General features: G+C 35.5%; 2 protein-coding genes across 3 annotated transcripts; both read left to right on the forward strand.

Annotated features, from left to right (window-relative positions):
- The first annotated feature begins 3,212 nt into the window (after positions 1-3,212).
- LOC130831679 (putative olfactory receptor 2W6) lies at positions 3,213-8,168 on the forward strand. Of its 2 annotated transcripts, XM_057700029.1 has the most exons (2): positions 3,213-3,221; positions 7,239-8,168. In XM_057700029.1, the coding sequence occupies exons 1-2, from the start codon at positions 3,213-3,215 to the stop codon at positions 8,166-8,168; spliced, it is 939 nt and encodes a 312-aa protein (XP_057556012.1). The 2 variants fall into 2 exon arrangements, with proteins under 2 accessions (XP_057556012.1, XP_057556011.1); XM_057700028.1 differs by lacking the exon at positions 3,213-3,221 and having other exon boundaries at positions 7,215-8,168.
- Positions 8,169-23,335: 15,167 nt separating this feature from the next.
- Positions 23,336-24,277, forward strand: LOC130831687 (olfactory receptor 2B6). Its single transcript, XM_057700036.1, has one exon. It carries the CDS (start codon positions 23,336-23,338, stop codon positions 24,275-24,277), a length of 942 nt encoding a protein of 313 aa, XP_057556019.1.
- The last annotated feature ends 665 nt before the right edge of the window (positions 24,278-24,942 follow it).

A 24,942-nucleotide genomic window follows, 5' to 3' on the forward strand; every position in this document is an offset into this window, starting at 1 on the left:
AAAAACAGGAAACCGACATTGGTACAATTCATAGATCTTTTTCAGATTTCACCAGTGTCACATGTACTCATTTGTGTATGTGTGTATTGTTCTATGCATTTGTGTAATCATCTCCACAATCAAGATACACAGTTGTTCCACCACCACAAATATCCCTTATATTATCCCTTTATAATCATACCCATCTCTTTCCCCCCTAAATCCCCATCTCTGATTCCTGGCAACCACTAATCTGTTCACTATCTCTATAATTTTGTCATTTTGAGTATGTTTTATGAATGGAATCATACAGTATGCCATCTTTGAGATTTTTTTTCCCACTCAGCTTAATTCCCTTGACATTCATCCAAGTTATTGCATGTATCAATAATTCATTCTTTTTATTGTCAAATAGTATTCATGGTATACACACAGCATGGTTTGATTAACCATTCACCTACCAAAAAACATTTAGGTTATTTCTACATTTTGGCTGTTACAAATACAACTGCTATAAACCATAATATCTGGACTTTTGTGTGAGCATACGTTTCACTTTTCTGGATAAATGTCCAGAGATATGATAGCTGGATCATATGGTAAGTATAAGTTTAATTTCTTAAGAAGCTATTTTCTAGAGTGGTTGTACTATTTACATTAGTACCAACAATATATGAGATGTCCAGTTTCTCTTCATTCTTGTCAGCATTTGGTGTTATCGCTATATTTTTAATTCTAGCTCTTTAAGTGTATGGTGATATCTCATTGTAATTTAGTTTGCATTTCCTTAATGGCTAAAGATGTTGAACACATTTTCATGTGCTTGTTTGCATCAATATTTCTTTTGTAGTGAAGTGTCAATTATGTCTTTTCCTCATTTTCTAATTGTATTATTTGTGTTTGTATTGTTGATTGAGAGTTCTTTATACATCCTAGTTATGAGTCTTCTGTCAGATATATGGTTTGCAAATATTTTCTTCTAGTCTATAGCTAGTCTTCTATGCTCTTAACAGGGTCTCTCACAAAACAAATGTTTTTCATTTTGATGAACTCCAATTTATTGATTTTTTCTTTTATGAATCATGCTTTTGGTGTCATGTCTAAGAATAAACTTTTATATAGTCTTATTTTTCAGTTTATCTTAGAGTTTACTGAAATTTTTTAATATATTAGATGGTGTTTTTAATTAGTTTTGGAAAATTCTTAGCCATTATTGTTCATATTTTGTTTCTACCTCATTCTTTCTCACTTTTCCTGATACCCTATTTATTTACATCTTAAACCATTTATGTATGACCTGCGTGTCATTATGTTCACAACTTTTTTTCTTTCTTGGTGTTACTTTTTTTTTCTACTTCCAGTCACTATTTCTATGTTATGTTGTTAAACTCAGACTGAATTTTTAATTTTTTTTTTACTTTTTATTTCTAGAATGTACATTCTAGTCTTTTTTATGTTTAAAGTCTCTGATGAAACTCTCATGAGTTTATCTTTTTTGACCCTATTTTCCTTTAACAAACTAATCATAGCTATGTTCAAATATCTGTCTACTAACTGTAAATCTGGGTTATCTAGCGATTTCTTTCTATGGCCTTCAAAAAAAATTGATTACTGGTCATATAATCTTGCCTCTTTTCATGTCTAGTAAATTTTTATTGTACACTTGACTTTGTATGAATGGACAATAGAGGCACAGATGATGTTATTTTCCACCCACGTGTTTCTTCATGATATCCTTTAAGTAGATCACATAAGGGCTTCTTTTTCTTCCATTTTATTATCCTCTGCTCCCACTACCATGTTCCCTCGTGTACCAACCACAATAAGCATTTCAATTCTTTCATTTTGCAAAACTCCTCTAAATTTTTGAAACTTCTCTATTTTATTTTCTTCATCAAGAATCCTCTCCCTAATAATCCATCTTTTAAAGTTTTCTTTAAAGTAAACTAAAACCCAATATAGAGTGTGTTAAGTGCAATAAGAGTGTGACAGAACTGCAGATAATGACCTTCAGGAACCTAGAGGAAAGAATAGCCAACTAAAACAAAGAGGAAGAAGAGAATTTTCTAGGAAGAGTATTTTAACTGAGCCTTGATTATTTTAGTATTATTTTTAATGGAATGAATATCTCCATCTGAGAGAATGTGACAAGCAAGAACACATATAGTTAGGAAAAATCACAATTGTTAAAGATCTGCTGTATATTGTCAGGGACGATGTTCAGTATTTAATATATCTTACTTTATTTAACTTTCACAGAAACTCTTCAAAGTAATTTTTCTCCCCAGTGATAGTAAATGAGGCTTTATAGTTTTTAAACCTGCATTGTTTCTGAGATGGAGTTTAAACCGTTCTATCTCCAAAGGCTATTCTCCTTCCCCTTTGTTCTAAATCATTTTCCAGAGATAATTCAATTTTTCATTGTTTAGGGGAAATGATGAGTAGTTCAATGTATTTGGAACATAAAATAAACAGAAGCTCTTTTAGATAGAGCTGGAAATGTTAATTTGTCCAGAACTAGTATTAATATTGAGAAATGTGTATTTCTCTAGGCAATGAGTCACTTCAAGACTTTAAACACTGGCAATGTAACACCTATATTTTAGAAAGGCTCCTTTTGTAGCAAAGTGAGAGATGACTTTAAGAAACAAGACTCTAGAGATTAACTAATGAACAGGCTCCTATAACAAATCAAGCAAGAGTTAATGAGGTACTAGGCTATGGCAAGAGAAGTGGAAATAAAAAAGAACAAGGTATGAAAGACAGATGTTATGGGTAGCTTAGAAACATTGAATATGAGCATTCAGGGGAAAAGATGGCTCAGGAAAACTGTAATGTTTTAAGATTTAGTGATTGGAAAAATCACGGAGGTGAAAATCAAAAAAAGACTTTTGGGAAATAAAGTTCAAAGAAGTGATGAACACTTGACATCAAATTTTATGAATACAAGCAATAATAGTACAAAAGCTACAGTGGTGATACAGTTACAGTAAAAGAGAATTTGTTTAAAGGTAATTGCATTTGATGAAAAAGATGACTGACATAGACTTATAAACATCATTTTTTTCTCTGATAACATTCTAGGATGTCATATCACAATTGGGAAGTATCTCTTGTCATCACTTGTAACTCTTGGATTGTATTATTTTATTTCACAGAAAATAGCTTTCTGTAACTATAATAATTCCATCAGTTACAAGTTTAAATGTATTTGTAATGGGTTAGGGTTGGTGATGGGCCTGGTGTGAGTAAAATGGATAGGAGTGAGGTAACAAAAACAATTTTAAGACTGCCTTTAAAATTTCTTCTTTGGCTAACAATTCCACATCCTTCATTAAGTGCCCCATGAGGATCTCAACACCTTTATTTCTCAGAAGGACTTATTATCTCAGAAAGGAAGTTCTTGAGAGCATCAAGTTCTCTAGGTATTTGTCCCTATTTTCTGTGAGAAAACATTACGTTGAGATGGTAATACAAGCTAATAACTTAATGTAAGTATAAGAAGCAACTCTCAGAGGAATGCCTCATCCTACTGTGCCAAGAAGTTTGCTGGAACACAGAATTAATATTGATTAGCTTTGATTGCTCATCTACGTCCTTCAACATTTGCTGACAGAAAAAAATCACTGCATGCCATTTGTTTATAAATTAATGCAGATGATAATATTATCATTGTTTCCAGCTAGTATATTCCATCTCTGCCAATATAACTAGTGGTATTAAGATTATAGCATAGGGACTTCCCTGGTGGCTCAGTGGTTAAGAATCCGCCTGCCAATGCAAGGGACATGAGTTCGAGCCCTGGTCTGGGAAGACCCCACATGCCCTGGAGCAACTAAGCCCAGGTGCCACAACTACTGAGCCTGCGCTCCAGAGCCCATGAGCCACAACTATAGAGCCCATGTGCCACAACTACTGAAGCCCATGTGCCTAGAGCCTGTGCTCCACAACAAGAGAAGCCACTGCACTGAGAAGCCTGCGCACCACAATGAAGAGTAGCCCCCAGTCGCTGCAGCTAGAGAAAGCCTGTGCACAGCAGCACGAAGACCCAACTCAGCCAATAAATAAATGAATAAATTTATATTAAAAAAAGATTATACTATATGACATTAATGATGTTTATGTTTAAAACATAGCACTTGACATGATGATGACCAAATATATTCTGTTTTTACTTGACAAAAGTATGTAGAAATGGTTACTGAAGTTAGTCAGCCGTAGAGTACTAATAATAATGGTGATCAAATTCTAAATAATATTTTAAATGTACAAAGCACATTTATATGTAGTATCTCATGTGTATGCCTCTGTAGTATCTTATATGTATATCTCTGGCTGTAGAGGTGAAATGTGAGATTCACCTCTGGTAGAAATCTTTGACAGCTAAATATAGAAAACGTGTTTTTGAGATGCAATTGTTTCCATACTGTTCATCTTACGATCGTAACAGATAGTTTTTGTATTAATTTTAAATGTCAAAATTAATCTCTTTTTTCAAGTTAAGCTTTATTATTATGGACCTTATAGTTGCATAGAAAATTAATCTTCAATAAACAAAATTGTAAAGGGCTACGAATGGTACTTCTCTGCACTGCATGCCCCAAACAAGTGCATCTTTTCACAGATTCTAGGTTCTATTCTGAATTGAGTATGAGGTGGCCACGTTTCATGCCTTAATGCTTATCACTAACTACTGGTCTTGATGGGACCCAGTGAGGAAGATCTGATGCTCTCTCGGATGAACCTGTAATGTGTGTGTGCTTGTGTGTGCGTGCGTGCATGTGTCTGTGTCCACGTGTCGGTAAAAGTGATGTTTCCTCTGAGACCATACACTCTCCCAACCCTTGTTAGAGATAATTAGTTCAGGGAATTTTTGAAAGGAAAGTTTTACTCCATAGGGTGAGGCAGAAAAGGAAGTATGAACTCTGAAACCCATATAAAGGTGAGTCCTTCGATCTTTAAGTGTTCCTGTGCTGAGTGTACATCAGCCATGCCCCCGGCTTCCTTCAGCCTCCTCCTTATCTGACTCCTTATCTGATGTGGAGGGGGTATGTGGATATTTGGGGTTCTCAGGTGGTATAACTATTGTGTGCTCATCAACATTCTCTCTTCATTCAGATTCACCTCTGCTGGGTACTGTTGCCCCTTTTTCTTTTTCCCTTCTCATAGATTTCCTAAACGTTATCTTTCTCTTGTTTTCACTCTGGTCATCCCACTTGGACTTCCAAGTGAGGTCCCAAGAAAGAGAAGGAACTGTGGACATGGCATGTCTGAGGCTGCAGTCAAATTTGGTAAGTTAGTGATTCTGTGTTGGAAGAAATATGACCCAGGCTTCTTTCCAATCACCTGGGGGTTTTGTGGTTTTTTTGGTTTGTTTTGTTTTTTGTTTTTTTTTTGTTTTATTTTGTTTGGGATTTTTTTGAATTTTAGACTATAGCTGTATCATGGGCAATTAGATTTATTATGCCAATACTTCACAGCCTAAATGTTTATGCACTTTATTTACATAGGCTTGATCAAATTTTAAAGATTGTGGTTTAATACCACTTGTTCTATGAGGAAGCTGGAGAGAGATTTTGAACTTATTAATGGAGTTCTACCAAAAAAAAAAAAAATTAGGAAGTAGTGGAATCTACTGAATTGGAAAGCCTTAAAAATAAAAATACTAATTATGGTTCTGCATTGCAAGATACTATATTGAATAATGAGCTCTCAGTAATTGTGAGTGTTGAGTATTAACAGTGAGACTTTGAACTCTAACACTGAAAGTCAATGAAAGAAACTTATAAAATGTTCTTCTGGGTTTCCTATGGCTTTGCATTTACCTCACATTTTGTTCAGCATAGAATGAGCAGTTTGTATAGCTATGACGTGTCCACATGTCTCTTAACCCTGGGACTTGATAATTCATTTCCTTAAACAATCTAAGCAGTAAATCACCATTCTGCCTCTTTGTAAACAAATTAGATAATAGTTGGTATTGGGAAATTATTTGGTTCAATTTTTTTAAATTTTGTGAAATGGAAATTACCTGGTCAAGGATCTGGATGTCACAGAGGACATATAAATTTGTCCTGATTTCCATAACAATGAAAACTTACTTAAATGCAGTGATAAACTGCATCATGCAATTAAATAATTTCTGTGCATGGCTCTTGTGAGAAAACTACGTGTTACTGTGTTTGGAAACCATTCTATCGAGCTGAAATAAGGATAGATACACTCACATATAATTTAAAAGAATATTCTCGGAAAACAGAGGAATTAGCCATTAGCTACTGAAAGTTCAGAAATGCAGGCATGCAGCCCTCACAAAGGGAAGGTTTGGTGAAGAAGGGCATCAATTAAATATTAAGGTGATGACATGAGGAGGAAGGCAGACAAGGAATGGTTTAACCACCACAGAAACACTGAACGAGAATTAACAATTCACAAGAATCTTCCCAGTTGTATAATCTCATGCTTTGTGGGTCCTTTGGTTCATTTGAGAAACTGTTAACTGTGGAACGAGACAGTTACTGTCAATCACAGTCTCCCTGCATTCCCCTCCAGTGGGGCCAGGTGACGCTAGGTCTAGGCTCATTCTAACAGAGTTTCTGTGCCCAATGTACACAGTGTTAACACATCCTGCAGGCAAATATTAACTGTATTTCTGATATTTTGAATAAAAATATGACTTGTTTGTTTATATCTTTGCCTGTAATACCATGAAAGCTACCTGCCTTATTCAATTTATAAGTAATAAAACTCTTTGTATTAAACTTTGTGCAACAAATCAAAAGAAATGAGTTACAATCTCAATTTTACAATTTATTTAGTTTCTTTATGTGCAGATTTGTATAACTGTTGTTCTGCCTAACTCTACAGTTAGAGTCAAGATTAATGGAGTCATCTCTGGAGTGAAATTGCAGGCATTCCAGTCAGTTCCATGTACCAGCTGTGTGATCCGGGGCAGCTTATTTTGTCATTCTCTTGGCCTCAGTGGCTTAATTTGTTAATGTTGAATAATTAAACTGCTGACCTGCTGGGGCTACTTTGAGAATAAAATGAGGTCAACTGGGTCAAATGGTTTAATTAGTGCCTAGCTCATGAGGTCTATAAATATTAGTTACATTAATATTTAAATGATTGTAATTCATTTGATTATTTTTTCTTTTATATTCTGAGATATTTTGAGCATATAGGGTATATATCTATGCTCTTCACAGATATTTATCTTTCTTCTAACAGGTAATATGTGGTCCCAGGTGAAGGAAAAGGACAACACAAGTTCTTCTGAAGGCTTCATCCTGGTGGGCTTCTCTGATTGTCCCCACCTAGAGCTGATCCTCTTTGTGGTTGTCCTTACTTTTTATCTGCTGACTCTTCTTGGCAACGTGACCATCATCTTGCTTTCAGTTCTGGATTCCCGGCTGCACACACCAATGTATTTCTTTCTGGCCAACCTCTCATCCCTAGACATATGTTTCACCACAGGTTCCATCCCTCAGATGCTCTACAACCTTTGGGGTCCAGATAAGACCATCAGCTACCTGGGATGTGCCACCCAGCTCTACTTCGTCCTGGCTCTGGGAGGGGTGGAGTGTGTCCTCCTGGCTGTCATGGCATATGACCGCTATGCTGCAGTCTGCAAACCCCTGCACTATACTCTCATCACGCACCCACGTCTTTGTGGGCAGCTGGCTTCAGTGGCATGGTTGAGTGGCTTTGGCAATTCTCTCATAATGGCACCCCAGACGTTGATGCTACCTCACTGTGGGTACAGGCAGGTGGACCACTTTCTCTGCGAGATGCCAGCACTTATTGGCATGGCCTGTGTAGATACCACGACCCTTGAAGCACTGGCATTTGTCTTGGCAATCTTTATCATCCTGGCACCACTCATCCTCATCCTCATCTCTTATGGTTACATTGCACAAGCAGTCCTGAGAATCAAGTCAGCTGCCGGGCGAAAGAAAGCCTTCAACACCTGCAGCTCCCACCTCACTGTTGTCTCTCTCTTCTATGCCACGATCATATACATGTACCTCCAGCCAGCAAACACTTATTCCCAGGACCAGGGCAAGTTCCTTACTCTTTTCTACACAATTATCACTCCCAGTGTTAACCCCCTGATCTACACACTGAGAAACAAAGATGTTAAAGAGGCCATGAAAAAAGTACTAGGGAAGTGGGGTGCAGAAGTATAGTAAAAAGTCATCAAATTTGAGGATTGTCTTTTGACCCATCTTCCATATATGTTGTTAGAACTAACAAATGAAGGAGTGTTCTGACATTACAGATTGAAAAAGCACTTAATGAGGTGGGGAATTCAATGGTTCGAGTAGGCTGAGAAAATGCAAATTCCTAAGTTGACAATCACTTGTACTCCTCTCGAGTCCTTATAAATCATGCATTCATCACTAGGAGGGCTCCAATCCAGGATCAAAATACCAGCCATGAATGTATACACCAGGCATTTTTGTACCTATTCTAACTACCACCACAATGATTTGTACTTATACGTCCTCAACATATGTGAAAAGAATGAACTTAGAAGTGGTGAAGAAAAATGCTTATTTTTTTTCTAGAAAATTCAAATGTGCTTTTATAGTGCCAAATGCCTCAACAAGAGGCAATATAAGTCGTTCAGTTACCTAGCACTTTAGTACCTCCAATACTATTACTTACATGTGGATCCTGTATATTTTGAATCATTTATATAATTGAATTTAACGATATTTATGTTGACTTCCTGAGGCAATAGAGAAGAAAGAAGAAAAGATATAAAGCAAGACCATGAGTATTTGCTTTATATAGAAGGAAGAATTTCTTGTTCATATTCAATACTTATTGATACTTTATTAATGACAAAAGAAAGAGAAAGGTCTTCTTGCTTAAAATGTTTGAAGATTATTAATCTCCACTTTTTCCATACGTTATCAGGATAAACTTGGATAGAGGTAGAGAAGAATGAGATGAACTCTGGGGAACTCATGGAATCTTTATGATTGGTTATTGTCTGAATGTTGAATTTTTCATATTTACATTAATGACCTCAGTACCTCACCATTTAGAGTGAAAATATATTTGAATGGTTTGTATCAAATGAATGACTCTTAAAGACAGACATATTTCTTCAGATATGAAATATTATCAATTGGATGAATCTCATCTCATAACCTGGGAAAACATATATTATGTTAGAACTTCTGCAAGTGAATAAGGATTACAAAATTTGGGAGTATTGCCAGTGTTATCATTAGGAACTGGATGAAGGACGGGTTTAGCAAGTTCTTATTTAAGCCCTCCCAAAATATTTAAGAAAGTTTAGGTTAATCTACAGGCCCTAGAAAAAAACCAAATATCTAATAAATTTTTCTCAAAACATATCATTTTTAGATATTTTCCTGTTTTTGAGCACTAACTCATATTTTGTCCAGAAAGATTAGATTTTATTTTAGATTAGTTAGGGTTTGTAAGAATGGGTTTAGTTTTGATTATTTCCATAAGAAGGTAGAAAAATATAGAATATACTTGATTCTTCCTAATTTATAAAGTAAGTAAAAGGTGATGCTGAGCCATCATGATGTTTATTAAGGACATAATTAATGCAACCCAAGTAAAGAATATGGATATTCCTGGCTCAGCGTTTCTCATCTCTTCCACTAAAAACAACTTATAGTATATGCCCTACTGGCATGAAACTGTACTATACATTTCTACATAAATAAAAAAATACTTTTAGAATCAATCTCTATTTAACAATGATTAAAATAATTTTTATATCATCTCTCCACTGTTTAGATATGCATTACTCTAGAATCAATAATATCTTGGAGTGGGGAGAAGAGATCAAGACACAGTGTATTAAAAAAAAGAGAAGACACAGAGTATAAATCTGTATGGATATATCGATTTTGGAAACACCTTATGGAATTCCCATCTAATTCTTTTCAAAACTTCCCTTTTCCCCTACAAGGGATAAGTTTCATAGCACTCTTCTCTAGAAAATTTAGAACCACTATTATAGGTTATAGGGGATAATGAGGTCAGATCTCAAAGGAAAAAAGGTCACTATGTCCTTAATTACATTATCATGGCCCAGCATCACCTTTTACTTAATTTATAATGTAGTTTAAAAAGTTAACTTAGATTACTTACTTATGTATGAAGTAGGAATAACCAAACATATTCTAACTGGTCTGCCATCTCCTGGGAATAACAGAACATTCTCTGTAATAAAAATAGCAGAATCATTTCATTTTCATTCTCTATAGATTCTTTCTTTCACTAATCTGTGCTTCATCCATATAGACTGATCTTTTACACAGAGCAGGTGGAGGTTCAGGTAGAAATGAGCATCAGAATTCAACCCACTGTGCACAACTGTATAGCTTTAAGCTACAGTGCTTAAACTTCCTCCAAGAGAAATAAATATTATACATATGTTTGTGTATGTATGTGTGTGTGTGTGTATTTATATCCACTGTGATTTTAAATTAAAAACCAGATAGATCAATAAATGCTTATTAATCAGACTATCAGATCATTTTTCATCTTGTTATTTTTGTATGCCCTGGGATTTTGTGATTATTTCTTACATAGTTATTCCGAAAATAGAGAGCTGATACAATTTTATGACTCATTTTATAAGGTCACCATAATTTGGATACCAAGTCTGACAAGGACATTACAAGAAAGGAAAATTAGAGGTAGATAGCTCATGATATATGTATAAAAATCCTAAAAGTCATTAGCAAATTTAATCTAGTGTTACATAGAAAGTATAACTATTGTAACCATGTGGGGTTTACCACAGGAATAGAGTAGTATAATGTGAAAATCAACTAGTGCTATTTACCAAACTTTTTTAAAATTAGACTCAGTCAAAGCATTTGATAAAATTCAATCACCATTCATTTTTTTTTTATTTTTTTGGGGGTACACCAGGTTCAATCATCTGTTTTTATACACATATCCCCGTATTCCCTCACTTCCTTGACTCCCCCACCTCGAGTCCCCCCCACCCTCCCTGCCCCAGTCCTCTAAGGCATCTTCCATCCTCGAGTTAGACTCCTTTTGTTATACAATAACTTCCCACTGACTATTTTACAGTTGGTAGTACATATATGTCTGTGCTACTCTCTTGCTTCGTCTCAGTTTCCCCTTCACCCCATACCTCGAGTTCTCCAGTCCATTCTCTGTATCTGCATCCTTGTTCTTGTCACTGAGTTCATCAGTACCATTTTTAGATTCCGTATATGTGAGTTAGCATACAATATTTGTCCTTCTCTTTCTGACTTACTTCACTATGTATGACAGATCGTAGTTCGATCCACCTCATTACATATAGCTCCATCTCATCCCTTTTTAGAGCTGAGTAATATTCCATCGTATATATATGCCACATCTTCTGTATCCATTCATTTGTTGATGGGCATTTAGGTTGCTTCCATGTCCTGACTATTGTAAATAGTGCTGCAATAAATATTATGGTACAAGTTTCTTTTGGGATTATGGTTTTCTTTGGGTATATGCCCAGGAGTGGGATGACTGGATCATATGGTAGTTCTATTTGGAGTTTTTGAAGGAACCTCCAAATTGTTTTCCGTAGTGGCTATACCAACTTACAGTCCCACCAACAGTGCAGGAGAGTTCCCTTTTCTCCACACCCTCTCCAACATTTGTGGTTTCCAGACTTTGTGATGATGGCCATTCTGATTGGTGTGAGGTGATACCTCATTGTGGCTTTGACTTGCATTTCTCTGATGATTAGTGATGTTGAGCATCTTTTCATGTGTTTGTTGGCCATCTGTATGTCTTCTTTGGAGAAATGTCTATTTAGGTCTTCCACCCATTTGTGGATTGGGTTATTTGCTTTTTTGGTATTAAGCTGCATGAGCTGCTTGTATATTTTGGAGGTTAATCCTTTGTCCGTTGTTTCATAGGCAATTACTTTTTCCCATTCTGAGGGTTGCCTTTTAGTCTTGTTTATGGTTTCTTTTGCTGTGAAAAGCTTTTAAGTTGCATGAGGTCCCATTCGTTTATTCTTGATTTTATTTCCATGATTCTAGGAGGTGGGTCAAAAAGGATGTTGCTTTGATGTATGTCATAGAGTGTTCTGCCTATGTTTTCCTCTAGGAGTTTTATAGTGTCTGGCCTTACATGTAGGTCTTTAATCCATTTGGAGTTTATTTTTGTGTATGGTGTTAGGAAGTGTTCTAATTTCATTCTTTTACATGTTGCTGTCCAATTTTCCCAGCACCACTTATTGAAGAGGCTGTCTTTTGTCCATTGTATACTCGTGCCTCCTTTGTCAAAGATAAGGTGCCCATATGTGTTTGGGCTTACTTCTGAGTTCTCTATTCTATTCCATTGATCGTCCTTTCTATTTTTGTGCCAGTACCATACTGTCTTGATCACTATGGCCTTGTAGTATAGTTTGAAGTCAGGAAGCCTGATTCCACCAACTCCATTTTTCCTTCTCAAGATTGCTTTGGCTATTCGGGGTCTTTTGCGTTTCCATACAAATCATAAGATTTCTTGCTCTAGTTCTGTGAAAAATGCCATTGGTAATTTGATCGGGATTGCATTGAATCTGTAAATTGCTTTGGGTAGTACAGTCATTTTCACGATGTTGATTCTAACAATCCAGGAACATGGTATGTCCCTCCATCTGTTTCTGTCGTCTTTGATTTCTTTCATCAATGTCTAAAAGTTTTCTGCATACAGATCTTTTGCCTCCTTAGGCAGGTTTATTCCTAGGTATTTTATTCTTTTGGTTGCAGTGGTGAATGGGAGAGTTTCCTTAATTTCTCTTTCTGCTCTTCCATTGTTAGTGTATAGGAATGCAAGAGATTTCTGTGCATTAATTTTGTATCCTGCTACTTTACTAAACTCATCAATGAGTGCTAGCAGTTTTCTGGTAGAGTCTTTAGGGTTTTCTATATATAATATCATGTCATCTGCAAAGACTGACAATTTTACTTCTTCTTTTCCAATTTGGATTCCTTTGATTTCTTTTTCTTCTCTGATTGCTGTGGCTAAAACTTCCAAAACTATGTTGAATAACAGTGGTGAGAGTGGACACCCTTGTCTTGTTCCTGTTCTTAGAGGGAATTCTTCCAGTTTTTCCCCATTGAGAATGATGTTGGCTTTTGGTTTGTCATATATGGCTTTTATTATGTTGAGGTAATTTCCTTCTGTGCCCATTTTCTGGAGAGCTTTTATCATAAATGGATGTTGAACTTTGTCAAAAGCTTTTTCTGCATCTATTGAAATGATCATATGGTTTTTATCCTTCAAGTTGTTGATATGATGTATCACGTTGATTGATTTGCGTATATTGAAGAATCCTTGCATCCCAGGGATAAAGCCCACTTGATCATGGTGTATGATTTTTTACCCTTGATCTTAGCCAAAAGGCCGAGAAGCGATGGTGTATGATTTTTTTAATGTGCTGTTGCAGTCTGTTAACTAGTATTTTGTTGAGCATTTTTGCATCTATATTCATCAGTGATATTGGTCTGTAGTTTTCTTTTTTTGTGACATCTTTGCCTGGTTTTGGTATCAGGGTGATGGTAGCCTCATAGAATGAGTTTGGGAGTGCTCCGCCTTCTGCAATATTTTGGAAGAGTTTGAGAAGGATAGGTGTTAACTCTTCTTGAAATGTTTGATAGAATTCGCCCGTGAATCCATCTGGTCCTGGGCTTTTGTGTGTTGGGAGATTTTTAATCACTGCCTCAATTTCTGTACTTGTGATTGGTCTGTTCATGGTTTCTATTTCTTCCTGGTTCAGTCTTGGAAGATTGTATTTTTCTAAGAATGTATCCATTTCTTCCAGGTTATCCAATTGATTGGCATATGGTTGCTTGTAGTAGTCTCTCATGATGTTTTGTATTTCTGAGGTGTCCGTTGTGACTTCTCCTTTTTCATTTCTAATCCTGTTGATTTGCATCTTCTCCCTTTTTTTCTTGATGAGTCTGGCTAATGGTTTATCAATTTTGTTAATCTTCTCAAAGAACCAGCTTTTCGTTTTATTTATTTTTCTTATGGTTTCTTTCCTTTCTTTTTCATTTATTTCTGCTCTGATCTTTATGATTTCTTTCCTTCTGCTCCCTTTGGGGTTTCTTTGTTCTTCTTTCTCTAGTTGTTTGAGGTCTAAGGTTAGGTTGTTTATTCGATCATTTTCTTGTTTCTTAAGGTAGGACTGTATTGCTATAAACTTCCCTCTTAGAACTGCTTTTGCTGCATCCCATAGGTTTTGGGTTGTTGTGTTTTCGTTGTCATTTGTTTCTAGATATTTTTTGATTTCCTCTTTGATTTCTGAAGTGATTCCTTGGTTGTTTAAGAGTGAATTGTTTAGCCTCCATGTGTTTGTATTTTTTGCTGTTTTTTTCCTGTAATTGATATCTAGTCTCATGGCGTTGTGGTCTGAGAAGATGCTTGATATGATTTCAATTGTCTTGAATTTGCCGAGGTTTGATTTGTGACCCAAGATGTGATCTACCCTGGAAAATGTTCCGTGTGCACTTGAGAAGAAAGTGTAGTCTGTCGTTTTTGGATGGAATGTCCTATAAATATCCATTAAGTCGAGATGGTCTAATGTGTCATTTAAAGCTTGTGTGTCTTTATTTATTTTCTTTTTGGATGATCTGTCCATGGATGTAAGTGGGGTGTTCAAGTCCCCCACTATTATTGTGTTACTGTCAATGTCCCCTTTTATAGCTCTTAGCATTTGCCTTATGTATTGAGGTGCTCCTATATTGGGGGCATAGATATTTACCATTGTGATATGTTCTTCTTGAATGGATCCCTTGATCATTATGTAGTGTCTTTCCTTGTCTCTTTTAATAGACTTTACTTTAAAGTCTAATTTGTCTGATATGAGTATTGCTACTCCAGCTTTCTTTTGACTTCCATTTGCATGGAATATCTTTTTCCATCCGTTTACTTTCAGTCTATACGTATCCCTTGGTCTGAAGTGGGTTTCTTGTAGGCAGCATATAGAAGGGTCTTGTTTTTGTATCCATTCAGCCAGTCTGTGTCTTTTGGTTGGAGCATTTAATCCATTTACATTTAAAGTGATTATTGACATGTGTGTTCCAATTACCATTTTCTTAATTGTTTTGGGTTTGTATATGTAGGTGTTTTCCTTTTCTTGTGTTTCCTACTTAGAGAATTTCCTTTAGCACTTGTTGTAAGGCTGGTTTGGTGGTGCTGAATTCTCTTCACTTTTGCTTGTCTGGAAAGCTTTTGATTTCTCCCTCAAATCTGAATGAGATTCTTGCTGGGTAGAGTATTCTTGGCTTCAGGTTTCTCTCTTTCAGGACTTTCAGTATATCCTGCCATTCCCTTCTGGCCTGCAGAGTTTCTGTAGAAAGGTCAGCTGTTATTCTTATGGGTTTTCCCTTATATGTTGTTTGTTGCTTTTATCTTGCTGCTTTTAATATTTTTTCTTTGTGTTTAATTGTCGTTAGTTTGATTAATATGTGTCTTGGTGTATTTCTCCTTGGGTTTATTCTGTATGGGACTCTCTGTGCTTCTTGGACTTGGTGAATTATTTCCTTTCCCATGTTGGGGAAGTTTTCAACTATAACCTCTTCAAATATTTTCTCAGACCCTTTCTTGTTTTCTTCTTCTTCTGGGATGCCTATAATTCGAATGTTGGTACGTTTAAGGTTATCACTGAGGTCTCTGAGACTGTCTTCTAATCTTTTTTATTTTTTTTTCTTTTTCCTGCTCTGTGGCAGTTATTTCCCCCATTCTATCTTCCAACTCACTTATTCGTTCTTCTGCCTCAGTCATTCTGCTGGTTATAGGATCTAGAGTATTTTTAATTTTGGTTATTTTGTTATCCATTGCTGTTTGTTTTTCTGAGTTCTTATGAACTGTTTCTTGTACTTTCTCTATTTTGTTATCGAGATTTTGTATCATTTTTACTATCATTACTCTAAATTCTTTTTCAGGCATTTTTCCTATTTCCTCCTCATTTATTTGGTGTTGTGGGTTTTTTTCCTGCTCCTTTGCCTGCATGGTGTTTCTTTGTTTCCTCATGGTTGTCCAAACTTTTGGGGTTGCTTGTCCTGGTGATAGAGGTGTTTATAGAAGACTGTCCAAGCCTCAGACTAATGTCCAAGTATTGGATTAAACGAATATTAAGTCTAGGAAACACATACATGTATAAGACACACAATTACTGAATCCGTTAGGACATAAGGCTCTAGAAAGACCTGACAGAACCCCAGTGTGCTATCAGATATTCAAAGAGAAACCCAGCAGAAATTGACAACTCAAACAGAACAAATCAGAGACAAAAGCAAAAGCAAACAAACAACAAATAACACCCTACACATACAAACATCAATCCACGGAGATTTTGTAAGCTAGGATCAAATATAGAAATGAGCTGGAGTACCACCAGAGAGAATGGAGATTCTCAGAATGTAATTAGACAACTGTACTAAGAACTAAGATAAAGACAAAAGCCTAATATTAAATACCAAGGCAGTGCGTCATCTGGAGAATAGAGCAAGGAGTCTGAGCAGACCAATAGTGTTGCTTATAAGTATGTTAAGATAAAATAAAATGGCTGGAAGAAAGGGGAACAGAAGAGCGTAATGTGGTTGGAAATATGGAAATAAAAAGAAAGGAATAGAAATGTATAAAAGATAGGGATGAAAGGAAAGTATGAGAGATATATTGTCCGTACTACCAAAAACTTAGCGGCTATGTGGGGCTCCCCGCAGTCCTTTCTGGTGTCCGAGGCCGTCTGCTGGTGTTCAGCTGGTTCTCTGTGGGAATTACTGTGTCCTTCCGTGCATTCCCAATGCATCTGTGGAGAGGGATGCACTCCACGTCTCTCTACTTCGCTGCCATCTTTTCTCTCTCCCCATTCATTTTTAAAATTCTTAGCAAACTAAGAATAGAATGCAACTTCCTGAAGCTGATAAAGTGCACCTACAAGAAACATCCAGCAAACAGTAAACCCAATGGCAAAATACTGAATGAAACAAGGATGCTCATTATAACCACTACTTTTCAGCATTGTACTGATGATCTTAGCTAGCGTAATAGGCATGAAAAAGAAATAAAATGCATATGGAATGGAAAGAAAGAAGTATATTTGTCATCATTTGGGAATGACATGATTGTGTATGTTGAAAAAGTAATAGCCTGCATAGAAACTATGAGGATAGGTAAGCGAGTTTATTAAGATCACTGGAAAAATGACCAGTAAACAAAAATCAATTATAGTTATAGTAGGAACAAACAAATAGAAAATGAAATGTGAAGATTTGTATGAGTCATAATGTCAGTTCATGGGAACACATCTGATCCGAGGATACTCCAAGTTTAATCTGAGCTTTTACATGTTGAACCCAATGATATTCCAGACCTGTTTATCTTAAATAAGGGAAGTATAAATACAAAAGAGGTTTGCATATCTTACTTTCATTTACACATTAAACTGGTCTTTGCCATTCACATATCATCTTCTCAGCCACCATTAACTCAAACACAAATACACACACACATTTGCGGCAGTAGCCCAAGGCCTTCTCTTATTTTTCTCTAATATGCTGTTCTTCAGATTCCATATCCACTGAGTTTTGACTTTATTAACACTAAGCTTAGAATTGCCTTTGGTTCATAGGTCTTCGGATTTTTACTTAGTCTCTCAGGTATTTAATACTTGGTGCTCCCCAATGTACTATTAGAGGTATGTTCCTCTCAGTGCTTAGTTCCTCTTTGTGTAGAAAGTTCTTCCTGAGATCTAGCCCTGAGGGATCCAATCCACAAGGCTTGTCACTAAACTTATCACTGTGGCCATGCCTGTTCCATTCTCACATAGAGTAATTGATTAGATGGTCAGAAATTAATACTGTAAATCATAACATTCTTGGAGATCTTTCCTTACAATACAAGACAGAGCTATCCCAATAATCAGCGTTCCGGGAAATGAGGGTAAGAAGAGGTGGGTGGGGAGGTTGGTCCTAGCCAAGGAGGAGGAGAAATCAAATTTAAATGAACCAGAGTGTGTATTTCATAGTGTATCTCTGGTTTCCTAAAATACTATGTGAATTTAAGAAAGTTTGTTTAACTTCTCTGTGTCTCAGTTTCCACATCAACAAAAGGAAGATAAAAGTATAGCTATTTTATAGGGCGTTAGTGAGGATAGTGAGCACCAATGAGATATTATTACTATTATTATTAAACCCTGCGGATTCTTTCCAGACCCTTGTTAACTGGGCATTATTTCTTAATTTTTCACTTCAACTACTGAAATTTTTAAATTTACTTATCTTGGTCTATTCTGCAAACTAAAGGCTTGTTTTTATTCATATTTTCTTATTGGTTTGGTCTTCTATTTTCTTTTTAAACCACTATTTCCTTTAATTAAATTACCTATTATAAGAACTTGTGGGAAAAAAAAGAGGAATTTCTACATTACAAACATCATTTTTCCCCTGATTAATCACACCCTCATGCTCACTCAGAGGTAAACACTCTTATTGGTTTGCTGACTTTTAAAAATATTATACATTTTTGTGTGTGTGGATTGTCTTAATTTTTTCTTTTCTTGTTTTACTTGATGCCCCTTCCTTCTTCCACCTCTATTCCTTTTGGATTGTCCATGTTAAGCATCTAATAAGTGTCCTTCCTTATTTTCTTCATTCTCATACAATCCTGTAGAGGCATACAACACATAAAATTATATTTAGAGCATTTTAATCATTGTTTTATATACCTAAGATTATGTTATCTAATCTTTCTTGCACCTTCATTTTCTCACTCAGCAATACTGCAGGCAAATTACTGGTACAGATTATTATTCAGTCAATTCCCCATTGAGGGAGAACATTTTTCTCCATCTTTGGCCACTAAAAACATTGCTACAATAAAAATTCTTGTTCCTATGTCTTTACATGTTGATAATTTTATTCCATAGGATAGATTTCCATTAATATATTGCTAGGTTGGTGGATATATGTGTATTTTCAAGATTAACTGTCCTATTTACTTCTAAAAATCTAGTGACACTTTGAATTTCTACCCATGATTTGTGAGAGTAGCCTTTTCCCTTCAGCAATATTAGGAATAGGAGTTACTGCTGGTTACATTTTTTTTTCAGTCTGATAAGTGATTATCATCATTACTTCAATATAGTTCTCTGATTACTTAGAAATTTAAAACCTCATATAGATTTGCTATTTTGAGTTGTATGTTCATATTATTTCTTCATATTATTTTTCTATTGTATTACGTATTTTTTCTTAGACTTTGTAAAAACTTTTTATATTGTAGATACTAACTTTTTCATAATTAGAAACATATTTTTCCTGTGTCTACTCATCTGTAAAATTGTTATGGAGCTATGTAATACATCATATAAAACTAAATCCTGGATAGAAGAGACTATAGAAAAATACAAATCATTTTTAAAATCTTGCCCCCCCAAATCTAGGAAACTAGATTAAACCAAGGGAGAGCTTCTTATCTAAGCTGAGAAATGATAGAAACTAAGCAAGAGTCTATGAAAAAAAGAAATATTTGGATATAATAAATAAAACTGCTTTATGTAAATCAAGGTAATAAAAATATTTCTAACAGTAAATTAAACAGAAGTCTATTTTACTGTACAGAAATTAACCTCAGAATTTCAGAGCAAATGTACAGTTTTCTATGTGGCTTCACAGAACTCACTTAGTAGCTCACAAGAAGAAACTAAGTCCCAGTTTGACAGCACAAAATCCAAACTTTATTTGATAAAGTATTTTAGTCCCTATTATCATTCCTTTTTGTCTTGGAAAAAGTTAGACAGTCTCCAGAGAAAGGGTATTGTAGAGAAAATCTAAGCTAAAAATGAAATATCGCTTCATGGAGAGGTCCTCCTTGTCTCTTCCCATTGGATATCACTGTCAATTACCATTAAACACAAGAGGATTGTTACCTTCCCTTAAGCCAGAGCACACACCAACATTAACAGAGAAAATTTTCTATCCTCATTTATTTTGCAGATGTGGTGCGGAGAATTCTGAAAATAGCAGTTAATACCATAATACTTTGCAATGTGATGCTGGAAAAATATATTCTGGTTGTCTGCAATATTTTATTCCTATTCTTATATTTTCTGAGTTTATCCAGGACAGAGATCTCATAATTTGCCATTTAAAGACTGGAACAAAGGATTGAACAAACTTCATCATATCTGTTTATAACTGAATAGCTTATGAAGAGGTGGTTAAATCCACATGCCTCTAATTAGTCCTATTAGAATTAAAGGTTCTTGGATACACACAGACACAGAAATCATCCTATCTCTAATGCTTAAAATGAAGGTATGTAGAACACTTTTCTAAAAATTATTCTATAAAACATACTGAAATTTGGATGTTCTGAGCACTCATCTCTTAAGGACTATTTATCATTATATCACTTAGAAAATTTTAACTCAGCCCCAGTTTCTAAATTCCATTTATTTGTTTATAATGCTACTTAGCCACATATTTGTTATCTCTACTGAAAATTAAAACTTTAGAGCAGAGCAGTGTTGCATTCTAACCTTCAGTCTGCTATGTACTAGCTTGGGAAAATAAACTCTCCAAGCTTCCTAATTCAAATTTCTGCCTGAATCAGTCTCTTGTGAAATGCGAGTAAACAAACAAAACTTCCCTCTCTGTTCTAAGTTAGATTACAATGTTGTGTGGAAAAAATTACTATTATTTATTCTTGTGCTCCAGCAGGAATATGAGAGTTCAGTGTAGTATTTTAAACCTTTCATACATTCACAGAGGCATGGTAATTTCTTGAGAAAGTTTAAAAGTAAATAATTTTTATGTTAACTGAAAAACAAAATTCCAGTGTTACAGAAGATCAAATTGCTTTCCAAAAGCATTGAGTAACTTGCCCAGTTGTGCAGTGACTTGGTGGCAAGATGTGAACTACAACTTTTGTCTTCCTTTCTCATCTGAAAGCTCTTTCCATAGTAAAAGGTTAAAAAAAGTTGCTAAGACTTTGTTGAACCTGCTTATTATGAATCCTTGAATCTCAGTCATGGAGTGAGAAAATCTAGTAGGTAGCTGGGGAATGTAATGTCACCAACATACAGGCAAGCAGGTGATAACAGTTCATATTTATCTAGGCAATATAAATTAAAATAGCCTTAGCTACATATTTATCCTGTTTTTCAAAATTCTTATAATCGGTGGCAATTTTTTTTTTTTTTGCCAATAAGGTGCCAATTGCTCCCATATTCCTTTAGAAAATCTCCGTGTAGAGCCTAAATTCAGTCAGTCTAAGGATCTACTAAGAGATAAAGACTATATTTATATATGATTTGTTTTCTTATGGTATTAAAGTCTAAAGCAATGCTGATCCTTATAGTAAAATGCAGAGTACAAGTAAGACATTTAAAGTTACCATATAATACATAATAATTTTTATTAAGAAAAGTTATTATAATACTTGTTTACTAAAAATTAAAATGAGCGGGAGTAAAGTTAAATATTAAAGTCTGATTTACTCTCTCTCTATTCCCACTCCCCAGAGGTAACAAATTTTAACACTTCTTCATACTTCCAGGTAAATTTTATACATGTATGAATACTGACAATTAATATTATATTGCCTTATGTAAACACATGAAAGCATGCTAAATATATGTTAAGAAACTCATTTTTTCCCTTGAAGATTTGAGCATTTTTTCACGTTCATATTTACATCTCTATCTCATACCTCATTTTATTGACAGCTGCATATCAATGGGCATAGCAAAAGCCTTGTTTACCGCTCTGTACTGAGAGCTGAAGAATAAATGAGCAAAATTAAAATACACATCGAATAATAATTCAAAAATTACATTTCTATCATTAAATTCACATTTCTATACCAACAAAATAATAGTAAAATAATATAGGGTAGTGTTAGTAAGGTAGACAATTTTGGGATGGATACACTTTTTACTGATGGCTTTGGCTTATACAGTCAGCCCTTCCTATCCGTGGGTTCTGCATCCACGGATGGAAAATATTTGAAAAAAATTCCAGAAAGTTCCAAAAAGCAAAATTTAAATTTGCTGCCCAACTATTTACATAGCATTTGCATTGTAGTTACAACTATTTACATAGCATTTACACTGTATTAGGTTTTATAAGTAACCTAGAAATGATTTAAACTATAATATATGAGAGGATGTGTGTAGTTATATGCAAATACTGTGCCATTTTATATAAGAGATTTCAGCATCCTTGGAATTTGGCACCCAAGGGGGTCCTGGAATCAATCCCCTGTGGATATGGAGGAACAACTGTATTAGTACTTCCAGCAAACTAAGGACTCTGAACAGCCTCTGCTCTAAACATCTCAAAGTTCCTGCATCACTATGATACTTTAACTCACACTGCTGTATGGCACTATGCCAGACAACTTCCATTAAAGATCACATTTATAACTTACATCAGATAGTCACTATTACCTCTATTGTTGAGGTCAATGGTTTTGGAGTTGTGGAGGGAATCAGAAGATAAGTTTTCAACTCAAAGAGTCATTTTCTATTGGTAACCCTAGGACACTTAAGAGTTCTAAAACTTATAAGCAATTTTCCTCAGAGGGCTTGGATCACTACAATTCCTTTCACTCACATTAACACCACCATACTAGAAAGGCATTGTTATATTCATTTTATTGATGGAAGCCTGAAATTCATAGACTATAAGAAACATTGCCGGAAACATTAATGACTCATGACTTATATAGTAGAGACTTGAACCTAGGCTTGTTTGGCTCCAAATCCCATGTTATTAATATCTTTTTATTTTGATTCTGTGAAGTCCTAAAAGGTAAAAGACATGTTCCTTGGAAATGTGTCTGATAGCTTGCTAGAACAAATCTACAAACATAGTTTGGGGGTGGTCTAAATAATTTTAACTGTTTCAGTCTCAGATAGAGTAATTGTTTCAGAGAGAGTAATCTCCTTGGCATTGAGGAAAAATCAAAATGAAAAGCAACAAAGCAGGAACTGTAACCGAAACTTCCTAATAGCTATCCATGTGGCAAGCAGTGCAAATGAAAATTAACCAAATGACAGGAAACAAAATCAAAGAACAAATTTTATTAAAACTCTTTAAAACAGGTATTTACTTTTAAAATTTTGGCTTTCATTTTTGAAGTGCTGATATAGATATAGAAAGACTGAATTTTAGAAATGCTTAGATAATTATGTATTTTTCATGTTACAAGCAATATCAGTTCTGTAAATGTCTTCAAACAGGTAGGAAAGTGATTATAAATAATTGAAATAGTTAATAAATATATGTTCATTGACTTCCCGAATTTTTATGTTTTCAGGAAACCAAGCGTTGAAACATTGATCATGAATCCAGTAAATGAGAGCATCCCATTGGAGTTCATCCTCTTAGGCTTCTCAGATCGACCGTGGCTGGAGTTTCCACTCTATGTGGTCTTCTTCATTTCTTACATGGTGACTATCTTTGGGAATCTGACCATTATTCTAGTGTCACGCCTGGACCCCAGACTCCATACGCCCATGTATTTCTTTCTTACCAATCTGTCACTCCTAGATCTTTGCTACACCACAAGTACAGTTCCACAAATGCTGGTAAATTTATACAGCACCAGGAAGGTGATTAGTTACGGTGGCTGTGTGGCCCAGCTGTTCATGTTTCTGGCTTTGGGGGCCACTGAATGTGTCCTGCTGGCCGTCATGTCCTTTGATAGGTTTGTAGCTATTTGTCGGCCTCTCCATTACTCAGTTATCATGCACCAAAGGCTCTGCCTCCAGTTGGCAGCTGCATCCTGGATTAGTGGTTTCAGCAACTCAGTGTGGTTGTCTACCCTGACTGTCCAGCTGCCACTCTGTGGCCCCTATGTACTAGATCACTTTCTCTGTGAAGTCCCCACACTGCTCAAATTGTCCTGTGTTGACACAACAGCAAATGAGGCTGAACTATTCTTTGTAAGTGTGCTATTCCATCTGGTACCCTTGACACTTATTTTTATATCATATGCTTCTATTGCCCAAGCAGTGCTGAGAATCCAATCTGCTGAAGGTAGACAAAAAGCATTTGGAACATGTGGCTCCCATCTAATTGTGGTGTCACTCTTTTATGGTACAGCTATCTCCATGTACCTGCACCCACCTTCACCCAGATCCAAGGATCAGGGAAAGATGGTTTCCCTCTTTTATGGAATCATTGCACCCATGCTGAACCCTCTGATATATACACTTAGGAACAAAGATGTAAAGGAGGCGTTTAAAAGGTTAGTTGCAAGAGTTTTCTCAATCAAGAAATAAGTGTTAAAAAGAAAAAATAGGCCCAAAATGGAGTCAGTTGTTCTAAGCCCATGTAACCAAATCAAGACTCCTCCAGGAATGTAACTTTTACTCAGAAAACCTGGAATTAGCTGGTCAGCACTAAGTGAGGTAACCTGCCCAACAGGCCCTTCCATTCCCGTTAGGAGGGCAACCTTTTTCTGAAGCAATGCATTCTTTGCTAATAATTTCCTTTTTTTTTTTTGCCCCTTTTCTGCCTTTAAAAACCTTTCCTTTCTACAGGTAGGCAGAGCTATTTTTTGTTTGCTAGATGGAATGCTGCCTGATTCATGAATCATTCAATAAAACCAACTAGATCTTTAAAATCGATCTGGTTGAATTTTTGTTATTTAACATAAGGAATATGCTAATGATAAGTTTTACAAATGCTTAATGTTTACACAGCTTACTACCTTCTCTTCAAGTTGCCCTGTTTTCATCATTCCTACAGAGAACTACTGTGATTATCTCCCTCAAATAAAATTTTATTGACAGGAAGGTACATGAGTCTTCCATTGCCTAAACATACTTATTGAACAAGTACCCTGAATTAGTCTTTCAGTTCACCAGAAACTGTGTAACTTCAACATCTTCCAACTTTACATCAATGTTTTTATAAGCTGGTGTAAGTTAGACCTTTCTAAGAA

This window comes from Hippopotamus amphibius, chromosome 11, assembly GCF_030028045.1.
Source record: "Hippopotamus amphibius kiboko isolate mHipAmp2 chromosome 11, mHipAmp2.hap2, whole genome shotgun sequence".
Lineage (NCBI taxonomy): Eukaryota > Metazoa > Chordata > Mammalia > Artiodactyla > Hippopotamidae > Hippopotamus > Hippopotamus amphibius.